This window comes from Copadichromis virginalis, linkage group LG7 (assembly GCF_057382275.1).
Source record: "Copadichromis virginalis isolate Kocher_CV1m ecotype Utaka linkage group LG7, C_Virginalis_male_GT1.1, whole genome shotgun sequence".
In the NCBI taxonomy this organism is placed as follows: Eukaryota; Metazoa; Chordata; class Actinopteri; order Cichliformes; family Cichlidae; genus Copadichromis; species Copadichromis virginalis.
In genome coordinates, this window is record NC_140624.1 from 49,797,943 (window position 1) to 49,817,547 (window position 19,605).

Sequence of the window (19,605 nt, forward strand, 5' to 3'; positions counted from 1 at the left end):
TAGAGAGATCTAACAGGCTCAGATGCCAGCCCACATGTGAGTTTATGCCAGAGATGGGGTCCAAAAGAATAGAAGGTCCTGGAAAGCGGTAATGAAATAGGCGCTATTGTGTATATGTCACGATAATAATATTGATAATAAAATGAAAGGCCAGCAGATATTCTATACGCTTTGCATCTATTTGGATATATAAGCGTTGTGAAACCTTGTTGTTGTTCATGCAGTATTTTTATTCCATTTGCAAAATTTCAGTGATTTTTTTTCGCTTTTTTGGGGTTTCTTTTTGAGACCCTTAATATACACAAATATGTACCATATCTGCAATCAATCACTACAAAAATCCTCTCGTATTTTTCTTGTTCAACAAATGAAAACAGCATTATAATGCTTTTGGAGACATCGATGAGCTTCTGAGCGACTCATTCACATCAGAAAAAAACTATTTGTGAGTAATCACACAGTAAAAGCACGCTTTGTGTTGGAGGCCTTCAAACCGAGGCAGCTTGGGAAATCTCTCTTCGTCCCCCTTTTCAGCTCTGCTTACATGCAACAATGTTATATAATATGGCCATCTGCTCTTCCACGTGGATTCAAAACTATCACTGCCACACAGGCATGTGTAAGCCAAGCCAGTCCACATCTGAACAAGGATGCTCCTTGATGGGATGCCCTCCGTTGAATTGCTCACAGGTGCGCGGATTTATAAACCCATTTATACACGTTTCCAATAAACTGCGTCTTTTTGGGGAAGTTGTTTTGGTATGCGAACCTTCGTGTCTGTGTACGTCCGTTTGTGCTGGCGTTGTTGCAGTGGAATAGGCCTGAGGCACGTCAAGCAACCATAGATGAAGGACTGAGGTCCCCCTCGAAAATAACAGCAGCGAAGGGGGGTCTAATTTTCATAGATGTCTGCGCTCTCTTAACTAAAAGCACACCAGTTCGAGGACTGAACGGGTCAAACAAAACAGCAATTACAGCTCTACAGTGGCATCTAGTGTTACTTCCTGGAACTGTTTCTTTTCTAAAGATTAAAGTCTGTTAAATGGACCAAATCAAAGGCTCAAATAAAACAGATCTGCTTTGGCTGATAAAAGCCGGGTGTTTGTCGCAGGCCTGTCTGTATGCTCTGGTAGCTTTTAATTAGGGAAGAAAGCGTCTAGACTGTAGAAGAGGACCGGTGTTGCTCCTGAAAAGTGAAACAAACACACACACACAGACACACAAAAAATCATTTGCAGTCTTCAAATGTTGGCGCGCTATGAATGGAAGATCAATGAAAGACAAACATGCCTCATCAGATCATCAGATTCATTTCCTGTATTCATTGCACACATTAGTCAGTGCATAGTGTGCAAGTTGTGATAAGGCTTCTTTAATAACGGGTTTACATGGTGTAATCAATCTATTATTAATGGTTCAGGTATCTGTTACTATGCCAGCTGCAGGGTTTGGCATGTCTAACCCTCTAAAGTGCTAACTCTCCTTTAAAGTCTTGAGTCTTCAGCCAACCCTAGACATAATAGTTATAAGTTATAAATCCACCTTTGAAATATTGCCTCAAATTATTGTTAATATGTATGGAGGAGGTCAGGAGAGACGTACAACAATGAGTGTCTACAGCTAACCGTAAAACAGGGTGGAGGGTCTGTCATGATAGGAACTGCATTTTAGCCAGTGGTGTTGGAGATCTTGTCAAAATTGGTGGAATTGTGAATGCAGAAATGCACCATTAGGATTCGATCTGCAATGAAATATCATTTGGAAAGTGTCTGATTATCACCAGCTTTATTTTTCAGTGTCAGTGATCCCAAAACTCAATGCCAGTGTGGTTAAAGCATAGAAAAACACAAAGTGGAACACTATCAGTCAATGATGGGCCTCCCCAGAGCCTGGACATCAATATTACTTGACAGGAAACAGAACAAAAAGGCAGGCAAATTTAAAGAAGAAGAGCTTTGAATGCTCTTCATGAAGCCTGGAGAACTATTCCTAAAGACTACTTAAAGAAACGAAAGGAAATGTTGTCATTTCTTTCTGTCATTGCAAATCATTTACTTGAACAAGCCTCTAATGTGTCGGAGTGTTACCAGAACAGATTTTTTTTTTCCACAGCAGTTCACATAATAGAATAATCGTAATTTTAAGTTTAAGTTTAAGTTTATTCGGTCAACAACAACAGATTAACATTTTACATTTTACATAAAAGTACTCAATCAAACAGTAACCGAAAAAGGAATAGGCTGAAGCCTTGTGGCTTATAATTATCCTGTCCTTTACCCCCATAGGAATAATCAAATCCTTAACCAAGAAAATAAATAACATTGATAAATAAGTTATGTAACAATTTGAAAAGAAATCAATGATAAATCAAGAAATTAAATCAACACAAAATTATTCATCAAGCCAAATTTCTATAACCTTGTATGATACAAATTTTTAAATTCTTCCTGAAAAATGTCTTCAGTTCATCATTAAGTCCATTCCATAATTTCACTCCCAAAACTGACACAAATCTATACTTAACATTGGTTCTCCTTTAGGTATTTCAAACACATAAGACCCTCTCTATCATATTTTCCATCTCTTAGTTGAAACATACTTAAAATACGAATTGGAACATTCTTTTTCATCACTCGATATGTCATTTCTAAAGTTTTAGAATATATAATGTCTATGAATTTTAACATAGATGATCCTACAAAAAACTGGTTGGTGGACTCCCTATATCCAACTTTATTTATTATTCTCATGGCTCTTTTTTACAATTTAAAAATTGAATCCTAATATGTTTTGTATGTGTTCCCCCAAATTTCCGCACAATAAGTCATATAAGGCAAACAAAGGCAAGTATACAATAAATAAAGGCAGTTCTTATTCAAAGAGTCTCTTGTTTTATAAAGAATAGAAACAGGCTTGGATAATTTCCATTTCACATGTTCTTTGTGGGGCTTCCAACAAGGTTTATCATCAATAATTACTCCTAAACATTTTGTCTCATATACTCTTTCAATTTCAACATTATTTAAATTCAATTTTACTTTAATATTACTTTTACTACCTCCAAATAACAGAAATTTTGTTTTACTTTCATTCAATGATAGTTTATTAAATACAAACCATCTATTTAACTTCATGAGTTCTGTTTCCACTGTTTTCAGTAATTTCTTTATGTCCTTTCCAGAGCAAAATAAATTTGTATCATCAGCAAACATCACATATTTTAAAGTATCACTGGCTGTACAAATATCATTTATATAAAGTAACAATAACTTAGGTCCCAAAACAGATCCTTGCGGGACTCCACAAGTTACTTTTCTAAGTTTAGATTTCATGTTATTAATACTCACATATTGGAACCTATTATTCAAGTAACTATTTAACCAAAATTGTACATCACCTCTTAAACCATACCTTTCACACTTCTGTAAAAGTAAAGAATGCTCTATCATGTATATCAACCTATTCCAAACTGTTTTTCATCCACAGCCGTTGCAATATTTTCAATAGATTCCATCACAGCTAGAGATGTTGAACGATTTCTTCTGAACCCATACTGATGATCGTTCAATAAATCATTTTTATCAATTAAAGAATCTAGTTTGTTTGCAAATAGTTTTTCAAGAATCTTCGAAAATTGAGGCAGTAAAGATACCGGTCTATAATTTGACACAATCTGTTTATCACCAGTTTTATATAATGGGATCACTTTGGCAATTTTCATTTTATCTGGAAAAATTCCAGTTTGAAATGATTTGTTGCAAATATATGTTAACGGTTGAAGGACACTATAAAGAACTTCTTTAATTAGCGACATGTCAAGGTCGTCACAATCCATGGATTTTTTAGACTCCACCAACATACGTGATCGCACATGCAATAAAAGTTATAGTTGTAATTTTACGGTATACAATGAATATACAATACCTGACTCATCTATGAGCTGAGTTAACTCGATTTCCAAAAGTGACTCTCAGTTTTCGCCCATCCTGGACTCAATTAATTTCGTGATCCAGATCAGTACCTGCAGCGGACCAGACCTGCTGCTTGCTGTGACTGCAGCACGTGATTGGCTGCCTGTTACAAGCCCCGCCCACGTCACGATCCCCTTCGGGTGGAGATGGTGATATTATATGTGAAAACTATCTTACACATTCTGGCTATTTCAACAGTGAGACATAGTTCTACATAACACAAAAAGAGCGAGAAAAAAATTAAACGACCCACTTAATTTCGACGTCCTCTTCTTATTTAATTGGCCAGCCAGGCGTGTTAGGGAATTCAAGGCGCACTTTATTGGCTGAGTTTGACAGCAATCACGTGTTCTTGGCACACGATTGGCTGAGCTCTTAGGAGGAAGTCAAGTGTCACAACATTTCGGGAGGGATAAGCTCGGAGTTGACAAAAGCGGTTTGCCTCAGTCGAAACATTTCGCTACACTGTAATTTTTTTTTATTTTTTTCATTTCCAAGTTGGGTCCTGGACGGACCACGCGGGAAAGGATTACGTTATCCGGTTGAGAACCAACCACCCGCGGCGTGCCGAGGACTTGCTTTCACAGTGGACTTTACCTTCACAGCTCGGCACAGAGAGGAGAGTGGGACTTTATTGTTCAAGGCTAGCTAGCTAGCTTTGCAAAGCGGCTTGTTTTTGTGTGTATATAGCGTGGACCGCAGGCTATATGGCTGCGAATTACGAACCGATATATGGACTTTCAGAAGATGAGGTAAGCTTTAAACTCAACCGAGCCCATAAAAAGTATACTACAACCAGGAGTCTCTTCAAGAGGGGTGCAGCCAGAGATGGCCAGCGTTAGCCCGATAGGCAAGCTAACAACCCCTTACCCTGGATAACATTCCAGTGTAATGTTCGGCAGCTGTCAGTTCCTCCCTGTCTTCGTGTCCACTAGTTTTCTCAGCTCATTTTCAGTAGCACTTTCACCACTGTGCCTACAGTCGTGAACCCAAGCAGTCCAAGTTAGTCGAGCAGCCTCTGTTGGTTCGTTCCATCCTCGGTTTAATTCAATTTATGGGCGACTTGGAGCTTAACCGCTACCTCGCAATGCTCTGTTGAATCCCAGATGTGCAGAAGGGAAACCGACCGATTTCTCGGGTGCGATGGCTCGATCCCGGTACAAGCTCGACCGCTGTGTCAGATTTAAAAACTACCTCTTGTTTGTAATCGTGGCTGCCTGATAAGTGAGGTGATCTTGGATGTAGACGACTGAGTTGCCATGGCATTCAGATTTACATAAAGCATGTAGCCATTAATTATGAAATAATTCAAGCGTTATTGTTTTTTGTTTTTAATACTGCAGCATCATAGTCACGAGTCAAACATTGGGCATCTATGTATATCTCCAAACATTTTTTTTTTTAAATAGGGGAGCTGTTATATGTGAGATCGGAGCAGTGTACTCTCAAATGGCAAGCAGTGTGGATTTTTTTTTTTTTTTTGGATAATCCTGGTGGACAGCTAAAAATATATCTTTAATGGTTTCTCAAAGGGGAAATAGGGGTGTGACTCTTGATTGTTGAATTTGCACTCTGGCTGCATTTGACTCATCTGTCAGTCTGACCAGGAAGGATGTAAGAGGGTTCAGCTTCAGCAATTCACTGAATCTGTGTTACGTAGATGCACTTTGAACCCTGTGACGTTAGTTTCTCTAACATCTATGTAGGGATTGGCCGATTTAGCTCCCGATTATCAATATTGGTTATATTAGCCACTGGTAATTTGTTCTGTCACTTCAAGTTTTTAGTATGTTATGTGACTTAAATGTTTCAGCGACAGCAAAGAGGAAACAAATACCAACAGCACCACCAAAATCATTATATCTGGGGGAAGGATCTTTATTGGCTAGAAAATATTTTTAACATCGGGTTTGAAATGTTGGCGTAGAATTTAGGTGCCTTCTTATGTTAACATTGTATTTATTATAATTTTTTTTAGTAATCATTAGAAGAAAAGGTGAACCCTATCATTTAACCCACTTTGATAGCTCTGGGGTACCCTGCTGACATGAGGCTTGTCTGTAAAAACTTCCCTCACACACACTAAACAGATGGGGATAGTATTCATTGATGATTATACCATGAAACAAAGCATTTACTGTGATCATGAGGTAAACATTCAGTAAGGCACCCCACTCCCCTTTTCTTCTCACTTTGTCATCTGGTGTTATGCTAACATCATTAACTATGTCAGAGACTTCCCCAGTAAATTAATTGCCGCTGCAGTGACTTGGAGAAAAGTGTAGTCACAGCCTGGCATGAGGTGGTTTAGCATATTAAGTGTCTACATATTTTCGGATACTGCGTTTGAGTTTTGGTGCCAAGTTACAAACGGCCATTTATTTATAGGTGAGCTTTATTGATTTAAAAGGCAGCTCATTGCAGCTGGCTGCTTGAAATATCTTAGATGACTTAACTTAGCTGATTAAATGTTTTGACCCATCATCTCTTTCCCTCTGTCTGCAGCATGAAACACGAGTGTTACGGGTTAAGGTCATTGCAGGAATTGATCTGGCGAAGAAAGACATCCTTGGAGCCAGGTGCGTATCATGGAATTTCTGAGAAAACTTCAGAAGATACTGTTTTTGTGTTAATAATAGAAGTGTTAGGTTGCTTTCCTGCTGTCATTGTGAAGGTCTGGTGAGTGGACTTGGGCTTCTTTCTTTCTGGTGCTCTACATGTTCTCTTCCTTCACAAAACTAGGTCTTTTGAGGCCTTCAACATTGCATACACATCATCACAGTTTAGATGGGTCATGCCAAACATGTCAGCTACTTCACTCACTAATAATGATTCGCCATGGATCATTACATGAAGAAATCCATGCTTAAGGAAAACTAGACAGACCTTAGTTGTAGTATTGTGTTTAGCATCCCAACTCTTTGGGGTTCTCCTTCTAGCCAGTCGTTTTTAACCTTGAGCAGCACAGTGTTATGCACAGTTCCTACATTCCTTCTAGTTACAGACCTTGCACCTCAAGTGTTAATCAATGATTTCCATCCTGCCTCTCCTATCCTACTCATAACCCACCTCTGTTACCCTTCTTCCAGATAAAAGAGCTTGACTAATTCTTATACATGCCACATACCTTCCCACATGTGGGAACACAGTGTGGTTAAACTTTTGATGATCTCTGAAGCGTTATGTCCATCAATATCTCCCTCCCATGTGTGAGTCTGTGAAGTGCAACAGACTGTTAATACAGTTTTTACATGATGTTACATAATAACTTTAGTTATTGTAATTTTATTTTTGTTAAGCAGTGTAACTTCTGCTCCTTGAATTTTAATTACCCACAGCTTTGCTTTTGCTCTAATAATATGCTGAATGACTCGCTGTCACTTCTATCAACACCACCTCTGCCATCCTGCTGGCTGTTGTTGTATTTTTCCATGTGCCAATCAGAGACTTTCTTCTTAATTTGAAACTAGCTTTCTAGTGTCAAACTAAACATGGAATATTTATTATGCTGAAGCGCAAACTTCCATTAGAAATAGCAATGACCAGTAAGTCACTTAAATGGCACAGCACTTCAGCTGAAGAGATCTAAATCTTAACATGTGACAGCTTTTTGCTGTTATAGGTCTTTTAGCTACATGTTATTGAATGCCTGAGTAGGTTTGCAAATGTGATTGCAATGCAAAACATGTAGCAAGACTTCACAGGACAGACTCACTGAAGATTGCTTATCATCATTCTTTAAAGTAACATGTTGCATGAGGCTGTAAAGAAATATTTAACTATATTAAACTGTATATCTGTCTGAAATCACCACAGGAGCACTGGAAGCCTCTTCTGAATTTGAGCTCTGTGCCTACTGTTGATCACAGTAATGTATCTGAACTGTAAGAATGCAGACATTGTTTGAGGAAGAGCTTGGCATGTGTAGCACTGTGTGAGTGCTACTCGCATGCCAGAGTGCATGTGTTAGCATCCTGATGCCCTGCTGGCAGGACAGCTCAGCCTGGCTCAGGAGAAAGCTGAACTGTAATGCAGTGCACTGAATGAGGTCTTGATGTGTGGCTAGCTACCACAGGAGACAGTGCTGACTTGGCAGTCTGTCACCTCATAAGATGCTCAAACAGTTCCAGCCTGTTCTTTTCTTCTTTTTGCTCCAAATGTGTTCCTGTCGGTGCTCCTTTGTGGCTCGTGTGTTACATTCTGTTGTTTCAGATTAAATGAAACACTCTGAGGTTTTGTTTTCACCGTTTTTGTGCGGCGATGAGAGAAACTCAAGGAAGTAACTTCAAAGAACAAGTGTACGGGGCTATGCTTTGATTCCGGCTGCTTTTGGTATCTTTAATCTTGTGTTGACCACAAGTAGCCTTTCTCCCACCCTTAGAAGGATTTTTGCTCATAGAAGGAAGGAGACAAGAAGTCTCCGTGCAGCTGGGATACAGTGGTCTCATTGTTTTTGTTTAATCGCAACATATCATAGAACCACACAAACACACAATTAGAAGCTGTGGGGTTCCTGAAGAGGTTAACTAGCAGCACCTGTTTTGCCTAGGGTATGTTTGCAACTCCTTCAATATCCGTCTGTCTGCCCGTCTAATTTCGTTCTTATTCTTTTGTTTTATCTCAACTGCTTCCTTCAAATGAAAGTAAGACTGCACTGTAGCTGCGAAATTGAATTGCTGATTAGGTCAGTCCTAATGCTATGGTTACTGATTATGTCTGAATAGATTTAAAACCCATTCTCTAATATTTTGATATTTAAAAAGTGTTTAAAATCCTGTATTTAACCTTATACTAAGCAGTTCTTGCTAAGCAGCCACAATTGTAGCTCCTGAGACCACAAGAGGTTATTACAGGATGCTGTGGCAGTAAATTCTGTGAAGGGTGCTGAAATGTGCCATGTGGGTCGTGCCAGAAACCCCAAATCATCATCTCGACACAAAACGGCAATCGCACCATTCACCTGTGTCAACTCAGCATACTGCTAATTTGACCAAAGACACCTGAAGCCGAAGCAGTCGCGTTCTTGACTGCAGTGGTTTGAAGAGTAAGTAGCAGGGGAAGGGTTATTGTAGTAGTAGTAGGCAGTTATTGAGTTGCCTAAATTGCCCTACTAACATTATCTTCCACATCATCTTTATATACCACAGATAACAGTGTCTGGTGGTGGCTAACACGTATATTAGCTGTGTTGATACCACTTAATTTCAGTTCTTTTCATCATGTTGGGTAACAGCTAAGGTGTGTGAATATATTTTAATGATTTAAAGTCTGGACTTGGCTCTCTTGATTGGAATCCAGGTTACATATTGATGAGATATCAAGTTGGCAAGTCACCACTCATTTGTAATGCAGGTAATATGCATCTGTTAATAAGTTACAGTTGCTTTTATAAATTGTGGACTGTGAGGTACCAATTAAAGTGTATTACATTTGCTTTCACTGAATAAATCTCTAATGTCAATATAGTCATCTCTCTTCTAACACTACTAGAGAAACTAATTTGAACCTGCAAATCCAGAAAAGTGTAATTCACACCAAACTGTCTCTGCAGCACAAATATCTTATTACATTAGGTTGAGCAAAGGAAAAACAAAGTCTGTGCAGAAACCCTGCTGTTGCTTAGCTTCTTTCTTGCTTTACTCTTTGTTTTTCTTTTTCTTTTTTTTAACCTCCAAACTCTAGCTTTCAGTAAACCTAGTTGATTAACTTGATCAATAAAAAGTTGTTAACACAGAGGATGCTTTAAGATATCCTATTTAGATATACAAATGCACAAATAAAAGCATCGTCTGTGTTAATTGCGTTGTAATTTTAACGTGAAAGTTTCATGTAGGACTATGTAACTTTGCAAAGTCACCCCCTCCACATGTACACAGACCTTTTAAATAGTCAGTTCTCCCAGGGAAGGGTTTTGCAAAGTGTGACACGGTACCAGGTGTTGCCTGCTGTGACTAACATCAGGTTAATTGGTCTTCGCAGTGAACAGTAGATCGCCGCTCAGACCAGAGCTCACTGGAGATTTCTACCCTGTCAGCACCTTCAAATAAGCCATGTGGGGAGTTTTAAATAGCACAGTCACACATGGTCTGCTTATTGTTTGTACTTCTCTCCTCAAAATGTTTAGCTGTTTCTATTTTTAGCAGTCTTTACCAATAAGACAGGATTTTTATTTCTCAGGATACTCAAATGGAAGGAGTGTCTAACTAAGGCGCACCAATTGCAATTTTCTTTTTCTTCTAAGTGTGAACTGTCTACACTGGAACTATAACTGATTGCATTGAGAAAAAAAAACTTAATTAGTTTGTATATGCTAATATGTAATTTGCTTTGGTCTTTTATCACTTTGGAAATCATTGTTTTGATATGGAAATTAAATGTAATATGAAATGTATGTATCCTATTTATTATAGATGTGTGCTGTTTTTGGTAAATATGTATTGCTGGGAGCAGATGGTTTGAATTTGGATATGCTTCCGACTTTTTTTTTTCTGCTTTGGTTTTGCAGTGATCCTTATGTCAAGCTTTCCCTCTATGTTGCTGATGAAACTAGAGAGCTTGCCCTAGTCCAAACAAAAACGATTAAAAAGGTAAGTCCATAAGTAAACAGTGACTTTGAAGCATTGAACTGTAGCATGTTTAGTCTGATGTTTGTTGTCTTAGAGGTCCTGTTTATGTCTTGGATGACGCAGTCACAAGTGGACAGCTACTCTGCAAATAAACATGGAGCCTACAGAAGTTTTGCAAACCTGCTTAATTATTCAGGGTCTCAAATTAAAGTCTAATTAATCTTGACTCAAAACAGTGTGCTGCTCTATGTTCATTTTACAGCCGGTCTCACCAGCAGGGCACCTGTTGCTAATGGGAGAACTATTATAAATGGCAGAAGCTAACGGGAAATGGGCAGTAGTTTGGAGATATTTCATGCTATCACACTAATGTGCTGGTGAGATTTCTTATCGTGTACATTTACAGTTGTAAACAGAGTTGTTGGGAATAAGTCTGTTAGCCAGTACTAGTGCAGGAGGACGTTGTGTTTCTTCACTGGTAGGAAGAACACTGATTGTGTAGGCGTTCTTTAAATGTGGCTCCAGATAAATTTATGTACACACTGCTAAAACAAGCGAATGGCATTGTGTAGCCCACGGCATATCTGAATATGGTGTGAGCAGTTAAATCTGCGTGTGCATTCCTACACCTGTACTTGGAGGTTTCTCCTTGTGATTGGATCACCCAAGATGCATGTTAATTCCAGGTGAGAACAGAGCCGTAGCTTTATTCCTTAGTCACACACACTCAGTCACCAATGGCAGCAGACTGCTATGCAAGAAGTAATCTGGAGTTCATTGTACTGCCTGATGGTGCTTTGGCACATGGAGGGATCGAATGGCCAGCCCCTATATTAGTGGAGAGCTCGCTCGACCACCTGAGCCTTGAAAGCCCAATGACCTCTAATGAACCTACTTGTATTGCTTGGCTAGCTTGGCCACTCCTGCCAAACTAATCTACTTCCACACCTGCACTTTAGATGGGCCTTTTCAGCCACTTAAATGTGCACTTATTGAGTCCCTTTTAAAGTCACAGGTGTGGGATCACAGATCATCTTAATACCAACACACACTCCCTACCCCCACACCTACCAATCAAGGCAAAGCTCCAGAAAGGCACAAAAAGGTGGTGCTTCCTTTATCTGTTCAGGACAGGGAGACACTGGTCGAGGTCTTCCCCCGTGGCCTCTTTTTGAGGAGGAAATCTCTTCACAGCAGGGGGAGCTATTACTTGCCATTATTGTAAACCCAGGACAGGAGACGTTTCCAATTCAAAGGAAGCTGTAATTTGAGTGGAAGTGCATATTGATTTCCAGGATTTTTGAATTTTCTGAGCTGCATGGTTTAAATTTGATCTGAAATGTATTGGGTTCTGCTGCACTCCATTTTATTCTTTTCTGAGGCTGTACTTTATAATGTGCAGGGGTTAAACTTTAAAGCATAGCTTGACTCAGTTTCTTACTTCCTGGTAGTAAAGTTGGTTATAAGAAGCTGCCAACGAAAGCCTGTGTTGGAGTCAAGCAGCTCAGGCCTACATGCAGCCAAACATATGCTGCCAGTGGCCATGGTTTTCTTTATAGGATATAAATAGCTGACAATAGTACTGCTATGTGGAGCAGAAAAAGAAGCAGTGGTGCTTCGCTCTTCTGTGGGCTTCATGTGTCTTTAAGTGGGACACCTTTGATGGCATCTTTGTTGTTGAAGCTAAGAGTTTGGCTTGTGGCAAGATGACATGAAAAAAATGGGATATGACAAAGAAATAAAAAGCCAATCTGAGGCAAACATCAGTATCTAGATGATGCCCTGAGCACAGAAGAGCTGAGGTTAGGCTGTTCTGGATGTTTTTGTTTTTGTTTTTGCCTTGTGAGCTGCAGATTTCATTAATATTGTTCATCCAAGTACAGCGAGTTAATTTGTAATTGTGGTATCTCAGTAGTTTTAGTACAGATGTTATTTTATCGCTGCTGTAAAACATTTAATGTTTATTATTCAGTGTAACTTGTGAAATTCAGGTTTCATTGACATTTGAGTGTTTAAGTCATTTGAGTCACCAAAGGAATTTTAATGAGAACTGTCACTTAGTTCCCAGTCTAATAAAAACATCAAATGTGTGAGGCAGAAGGAGAGTGGATTGGAGGGGGGTGTAACTGCTGAGCTGATGCATCCAGAAAGTGGGTGAAAATCCTCACGCCTGTTAATCTGAAGGCTTATTCTTATCACAGGAGCAAGTTTGCTACAAACCTCCTCTAACAATATAAGAGAGGATCATTGGCATGCCAGATAGAGCCTAATTTTGCACGTGGCCTCTCTTCTCTCACTCTGAGTGGGATGCTTTTCATACGTCTGTTCTCTTTTCTGTGTAAACTAATGATGCTGTTTATTGTGTTTTAATGCAGTTATTCATTGTGGCTTCTGTACACTGTGTTTCAGACCCTCAACCCAAAATGGAACGAAGAATTCTACTTTAGAGTGAGTTCAGATTTTGAAATGCTTTCGTGAATGATGATTATTATTTTTATTTATTTTTGCTTTGACGGTCTGTTATTGCTCTACTTTGGAGCAGGAGTTGTATAGCTGTGAATCTTTGGTTGCAGTTTAACATGGCGATGAAACCCACGTCTTCCACCCCTGTAATCAAACAGGACGTTATAAGTATAGTGACATGATAACTCTAGACTGAGGGTGTTTAGTTCAGTTCAGTTTGTTAGGTGGTGTTGATAGGCATCTATAATTCAAGTTTTTTTAAATCAATAACATTTTGTGAAATTAAAACGATAGAATAGTTTATAAGATTTCATGGGTGAATAAATGATACAAATTGGTCATTTCCTGTTGTTAGGTAGTTAAGTTGCATAATGATGTCATAATGTGCAATATGGATAACAGCCTTTTAAGAGTATAAGCTGTACCTTTGTGTCAACTTTGATTGCTCAACTCCTGATAGTGTAGGAATTGTTTGCAAGGAAACAGATTTTGTGTATTATAGTAAAATGAGTACAGCTTAGGCTTCTGTTTCGATAATTAGACAGCTGACTGCCTTCTAAGACTCTGCACAGTTTTAAATGATTACAAAACAAAAAGCAAGCAGCCAGTTACCCGCAAATGCACATACACTTTGACATAAACAGCAAGCAACGTCTCTAACATCTTCCTTATTTTGTTGCTCCCACAGGTGTGTCCACAGAATCATAGGCTACTCTTTGAGGTGTTCGATGAAAACAGATTGGTAAGATTTCCACTTTTGTAGATTTATTTAGTTGTCTCGTGTCGTTTAATCTGCTTCGTGCAATCTGTTCTCCTTGGAAATATTTGCACAATATATTGTCTTTCATTTAATGTCCTATGGTGATAATTTGCTTTCCAGTAGCACTTTATTTTGTTCTCTAGTCTCAGTTACGCCAATAAAACATAATGACTGTAAAACTGATATTGCTAAATTTGTCTCAACCAGTTCTGCTTTCATTATACCGCAGAGATTTTCAATAACTTAGAAGACGTTTTATTGACTTTGTCTGCCCTCCCTCGTGTGTTAACAGTTTTCGAGATGTGAACCATTTTCCCAGTTTAACATGACATGATTTCAGCTTTAGGCTTTGTAGATTATAAACAGCGTACAGTTTGTTTGACTGCTAGTTTCGGTACTCTGCTTTCAGACTGTAATCCACTAACAGCTCCTACATTCCTCTTATGTCAAATTTCTCAGATTTCCCCCACAGACGAGAACACTGGTTTCCTTGACTTGTGAAATTAAAACCCCTTTTAGGCCCTCAGTTGCCTTGACAACTAAATTAAATGTCTGCACATTGTCAATTCTTGCAGTGAGTAAAACCATCACAAATAGGTCTTGTAATCAATTTACTAATTCACTCTTGGCTCTAAACGTCACCTTGGTTGGAGTATCTTCAGAGAAGGCGTGCATAAGAAAAGTGGTTGCTGACACTGTGGAGTCATTGTTCTGTAGAATAAGCAAAAGGCTCTGCTAGCAGTGTTATTTGTTTCCTATGTCTTCTCAGTAACTCTGGGTCCTGGGTTTGATGTTGTATAAAACAAACAGCGGATGCAGCCCAACATAGTTTTGGTGATCTTGGCTGGATAAGGCACATTCTGTCGGGGCCTCTCAGATTCAGGGCTGTTGCTGAGGACCATCGTGGGAGGTTAAAACATTTGGGATTTGTTTGGGGAGTGTCTTTTTGTAACAACACGATCTCTAGTTTTATTTCTAGGTGAACCATATAAAGACATGACTATTTCATTGATCTAAGCATGTAACACATGTCTAACTTGCTCATTTGCACTCCGTCCCTTCTAAAAAGTGCAGCTCTAATTTTCCTTCAGTACAGTGAACACTTTCTGTATAAGAGGATGAGACGAGAGCACAGCACAGGCAGCCTCAAGCACGGTCCTCTCCTTATATGTCCGAAGAGGTGCTTTTTGTCTTTCTCTTGGTGCATGCCAAGGCAGCTCCCCCACCACTGGTCAGCATTTCGTTTTGTACTGGAGCATAGTACAAATATAAGAGAACTATGTATGACACTGATGGTTGAATTTGAAGAAGCGGCTGAATAGACCTACAGTGCAGTTTGAAGCAGGCATGTTATGTCATTTGGCAAGCTGGGCTCGCTGCCATTGGACCACACATTGGCATTTTGTTTCTTTTATACAGAACATTCCCCATAACATTTCTCACACAGACACACATTTATTGACTGTGCCTAACACTGCAGGCAGTGTGTCATCACTAAGTGTAACTGGCTGCCAAGCCGCGAGTCTTCCTGTATTACAGTGTCTTTCTTTTGGCTTCTTTGTCCAGTCAGTATTGTTTCTTGATGCCCTCTTGTCCACAATGCAGACCTTTGATATTTATTTCTTTTTTTCATTCGTTTGAAATACTACAGGCTGCTGGTTGCAACTTGTTTTTTGAAAAAGATAAGGTGACGCACTGTGGTCTAAGCCATAGGTTGAACCAGTCCAAGCGGTTAAAACAAGGCAGTTACTTTTCAAGCGTGTAGCTCTGAAATGGCAAGTTGTGATAGGGGCTTTGTCAGTTCTGTGCACGGAGGCGGATGACTCCCCCACTAACTCTGGCTTCAGGGCAAAGTAGTCGAACTCCCACTTTTTCACATGATGATGCTGTGGTGAATCAAATTGTAGGAGCTTTTTTACATTAATGTACAGTATGTTGCAAACAAAGCGTCTTTTTCTGTGTTGTAACTTGGAGTTAGGCATTAGAATTTGTGCATGATTTCATTCAGCATTACAGGCTAGGATCACAGCCAAGTTGTGTCTCGGACTGCTTTTGGATGCAAAAGGAATGACCTATAAAAGCAGCGTCAAATGTTTGGCTGTGTATGGCAGGCATTGCATGTTTATTCTGTTTCAAGTAGACATGCCTTTTCCGAGTGAGGACCATGCTGTTCTGTGATCTGTCAGATAATCTGCTCTTTACTCTCAATCTCACTTTTTTTTTCTTGATCCATTTTTAGCACCAACTTCCTTATGCTTCTTTTTTTCTGTTTCCAAGCTGCAAGACATTACAGGATAAATTATATGCTCCAGACTTGGTGTTGAATTTTTGACATGATTGGCACCAAATGGCAATTGGTGATCAATTAACAAGTAACCTTGCTGTGAATCTAGAATCTAGAAGTTATTGATGCTTTCCTTTTCCCTTCCATTTCTTTCTGCTCCTTCAGTTCACAGCATGTCTTTTCCAGAACAGGCTGATTGCAGGCAGCACTGAATGATTGGAACCGTTCAATGCCGAAGGAGTTGAGTGGGAGCAAATAAACAGCTGACTGGCATTGCCAACATTGCTGCACTCTTTTTCGTAATAATGCTCTAATTTTATCCAGCTTTCCCATTTTGATCACATTGCTGAACTTTCACCCCTCCCTAAAAATCCAAAGCTGCTCGCCATTTAGTTCAGTTTGATCCAAAAAGAGTGTTTAGTCAACGATAGACGAACGTTTCTGTAGGTGAGCATGCAGTAGTTCAGCCATTTGTCACTCTAGTTAAGTTTCTATTAACTTATTTTTACATTCAAAGAAATCCACAGTCAAAAGACGAAATGACTTGTATTTAAGATGAATACGTTGGGAACTTCTTTTGTTAAATAATATAAGCCACAATATTGAAAAAGGAATGAGTTACGATTTAATTTAACAGGTGTACTCTTGGTGAGTGGTGTTTTGATATTTGAGTGCTACTCTGGGGAAACTGAGCTACTCTTACTGAGATATCAATTTTAGCAAATTAAATCAAATTCCAGATGATGTTTAAATTATGAAGAAAATAGTTTAAAAACTCATGAAGCCAGATGAAAGGACATTAATGAGATGTGGAGGCAGGGGAATTGGCGGGGTTAGAAAAAGTTCATGTTAATAGAGCGGAGGATGGCAAGCAGGATGTAGGTGGGGTCGTTGGGGGGGGGCTCATTTGCTACGTGAGGGCAGTATGGGGTCGTAACAGGAGATGGCAGGGCCATTTGTAGTCACGTGACTGCCAGGCAATCCACTGTCACCTCGGAAACCAGGAGTGCCGGCCACTCATATCCAATCATGTCGGGAATGCTGGCTGTCACTTGGCTCAGGCTATTTCTGCCGTCTGTCGCTAGTGCTTGATGGTGCTAAGAGACTGGTATACAGGGATCCTCCTCCTTTTTTCTTTTTTTTTTTCTCCTTTTTTTTTTTTTTTTTTTTTTAAAAACACCACCCCACCCCCCCACCCTCCTCCTCGTAGCCATCAGCCCTCACTCTCCCTCTCCTTTGAGTGCGTTGTGTAAAGTTGTCAGCTGTTTTGCAGTGGCTGTTTTGCTTTTGTGGTGTGAGTACTTCTTTTCTCAGTTCAGCTTGGTGTGGGAAGGAAAGTTGCGGAAGAGGCTGGGAGAGGGGAGGGGGGAATGGAAGAAAAGAGGATCAGTTGTCTAGCCAAAGGAGAAGTGGGCAACAGTTAGGATACTGAGGCAAGAGCCAGAGGAGAGAACCAGCAGCCACTCAGTAAGAAAGTGAGAGGCAACGGGAGATTTGGACGTGGGGTGAAAATGGCACAGCGTCTGCGTTTGTACTTTGGCTCAGGACACAGTAACACAGCCCCGGACATACTGGAAGGAGACTTTGAGGTGCAGCAGCGAGACGACGATAGGGTCACGGCACACCTCGTGCAGCCACGTCCAGCATCGAGGCCTTCCCAGGACTCTGCTACGGAGCACGTCCCGTCGGCGGCTTTTGGTTTCCACTCTGAGCCTTCGCTTAAACGCAGCTCCTCCATGTTCATACCCCAGCTTGCCGCCTACACTGAGCCACGTCCTACTAGGAGCTCATCCATGCACATCTCCCTTCAGCGCTCCAATGGATCCAGTAATGGAGATTCCAGTGGTCATGCTGATGATGTCCCACCACCCTGTTATACTCCTCCAGGACCTGCGCCTGCCTATACCGAACCACAGAGTCAAGCTAACTTTCCGCGGCAGTCCCCTCCTCCATACTACAGCCCTGATTCTTTAAGTGTGCAATCTTCTCTGGCGGAGCCAAACCTTCCCAAGCGCAGGGTCTTTAGTATTGGTTCCAGCAGTCATTGTACGTATAACAGACGCCAGCCTGGCATCAGTGTTGGTGCCATCTACATCCAGAGGAATTCTCCTGACGGCTCTGATGTCCAGCATTTCAGAATCCTTCCCTATGGCGGTACCGGCTGGTCTGTCCAGCAGCAAAGCCTGGACCAGTCCTCTGGTGTTAATGGCACAAAGCAGAGGCTAGTGTTTCAGCTCCAGCAAAATCAGAGCCAGGATCAGAAGCAGGGCAGACAACCGGATGATCCATCACAAGAACAATGCACAGATGCTGGACCCAACAGCTCAAGAGGTTGCCATAGGGTGCGCTACCCTAGAATTCGATTACATAGAAGCTCGTCTCATCAGAGGCTGCTGGTGGAAAATAATAATCAGAAAAGTGGTGCAGACAGTCAGACTATAGACGAGAATGAAACAGATGTGGAGACAGAAGCAAGAAACAGACCTGATGGTTGTACTTTAAACTTTAGTGGGGAAAATCCCAGAAGGCAGCCACATTTGAAGATATATTTTACCCCGGGTGGCGGTGGAAATCAGGATGTGAGCTTTGGCAATGAAGCAACGACAAGTAATTCCAAGGTAAAGAGTGTGGAAAAGTTTAGTAGAAGCATACTCTGCCTCTGAAATGTTTGGTGAAAAATTGTTGAATTACAAAAGCGTTATGTAACATTTATAGACTTGTTCTAATGTTCCTAGAGAAACTGATATTAGAATGAATAGTAAACAAATCCAAAAATAGTGGGTGGCATGTGACATTTAGTTTAATATGACTTGGCTTGTTCCTCTTGTAGCCAAAAGGGTGAGGTCCAGCACTGTCATGGACATAACAAATGAAAAAGCCAGTCTAACACATCTAATTTGCAGTGGTTGCTTAAGTACTATTTAACACTAAGAATATAGGCTAGACAGGGAGAGATCCGTGTGGTGCTGATACAGGGTGGTGACTTTCCTGGACCTAAAAATCCCAGACAACCTTGCTGATCTAAATCACACATGCTGCTTCTTTTTTCACTCATAACCAGAACGACTTAAAATCTCACACACGTCAGCCAGTTTAGTTGTGCAAGAAATGGATGAATGGATAATTTGTTCCCATGCACTTGTTGCCTTCCGTTTCACAGAAATGCGACACTGGGGTTTTTGATAATACCCTTAAGTGCAGTCAGCACTCTTTAAGAGCTGGCTGTGTCTATTTTTAGTTTACCTCGAGCGTGTTTGTTGGTTTTGAAAGCAGGCAAGCGGCATGTCTTCTCCAGTTCTTGGCTGGTATGGATGTGAATCGTTGCAGCTGCTCAGCAGGCGATTAAGAACTAACATGTCAGTGCAGCCCAAACAATGATCAAAAAGTTTCACAAGCAGTGTCGGTTTCCTCAAAGCCTGAAATCTTTTGGTGTTGCTCTCCAGTCTTATGCATATGTCCAACTCTGGTGCTAGAATGCTATAATCAGTGTATCGAGTTACCCAAATTGCTGTTTATTTATTAAACTTTTAAATACTTTCGATGTAGAACGTTTTAGATGTT

General features: G+C 40.2%; 1 protein-coding gene across 11 annotated transcripts in view; it reads left to right on the plus strand.

Moving 5' to 3' along the window:
* The first annotated feature begins 4,355 nt into the window (after nucleotides 1–4,355).
* Nucleotides 4,356–19,605, plus strand: part of nedd4l (NEDD4 like E3 ubiquitin protein ligase) — a 41,738-nt gene continuing 26,488 nt past the window's right edge. For 4 of the 11 annotated variants that reach the window (XM_085463937.1, XM_085463929.1, XM_085463931.1 and 1 more), the window contains exon 1: nucleotides 17,405–18,662. In XM_085463937.1, the coding sequence (XP_085320063.1) occupies nucleotides 17,556–18,662 (1,107 nt within the window). In that variant the 5' untranslated portion in view covers nucleotides 17,405–17,555. Of the gene's footprint in view, nucleotides 4,724–6,476; nucleotides 6,551–10,476; nucleotides 10,559–12,946; nucleotides 12,986–13,688; nucleotides 13,743–17,403; nucleotides 18,663–19,605 lie in introns of those variants that run through there. The other 7 variants (XM_085463935.1, XM_085463940.1, XM_085463939.1 and 4 more) reach the window with 4 other exon arrangements.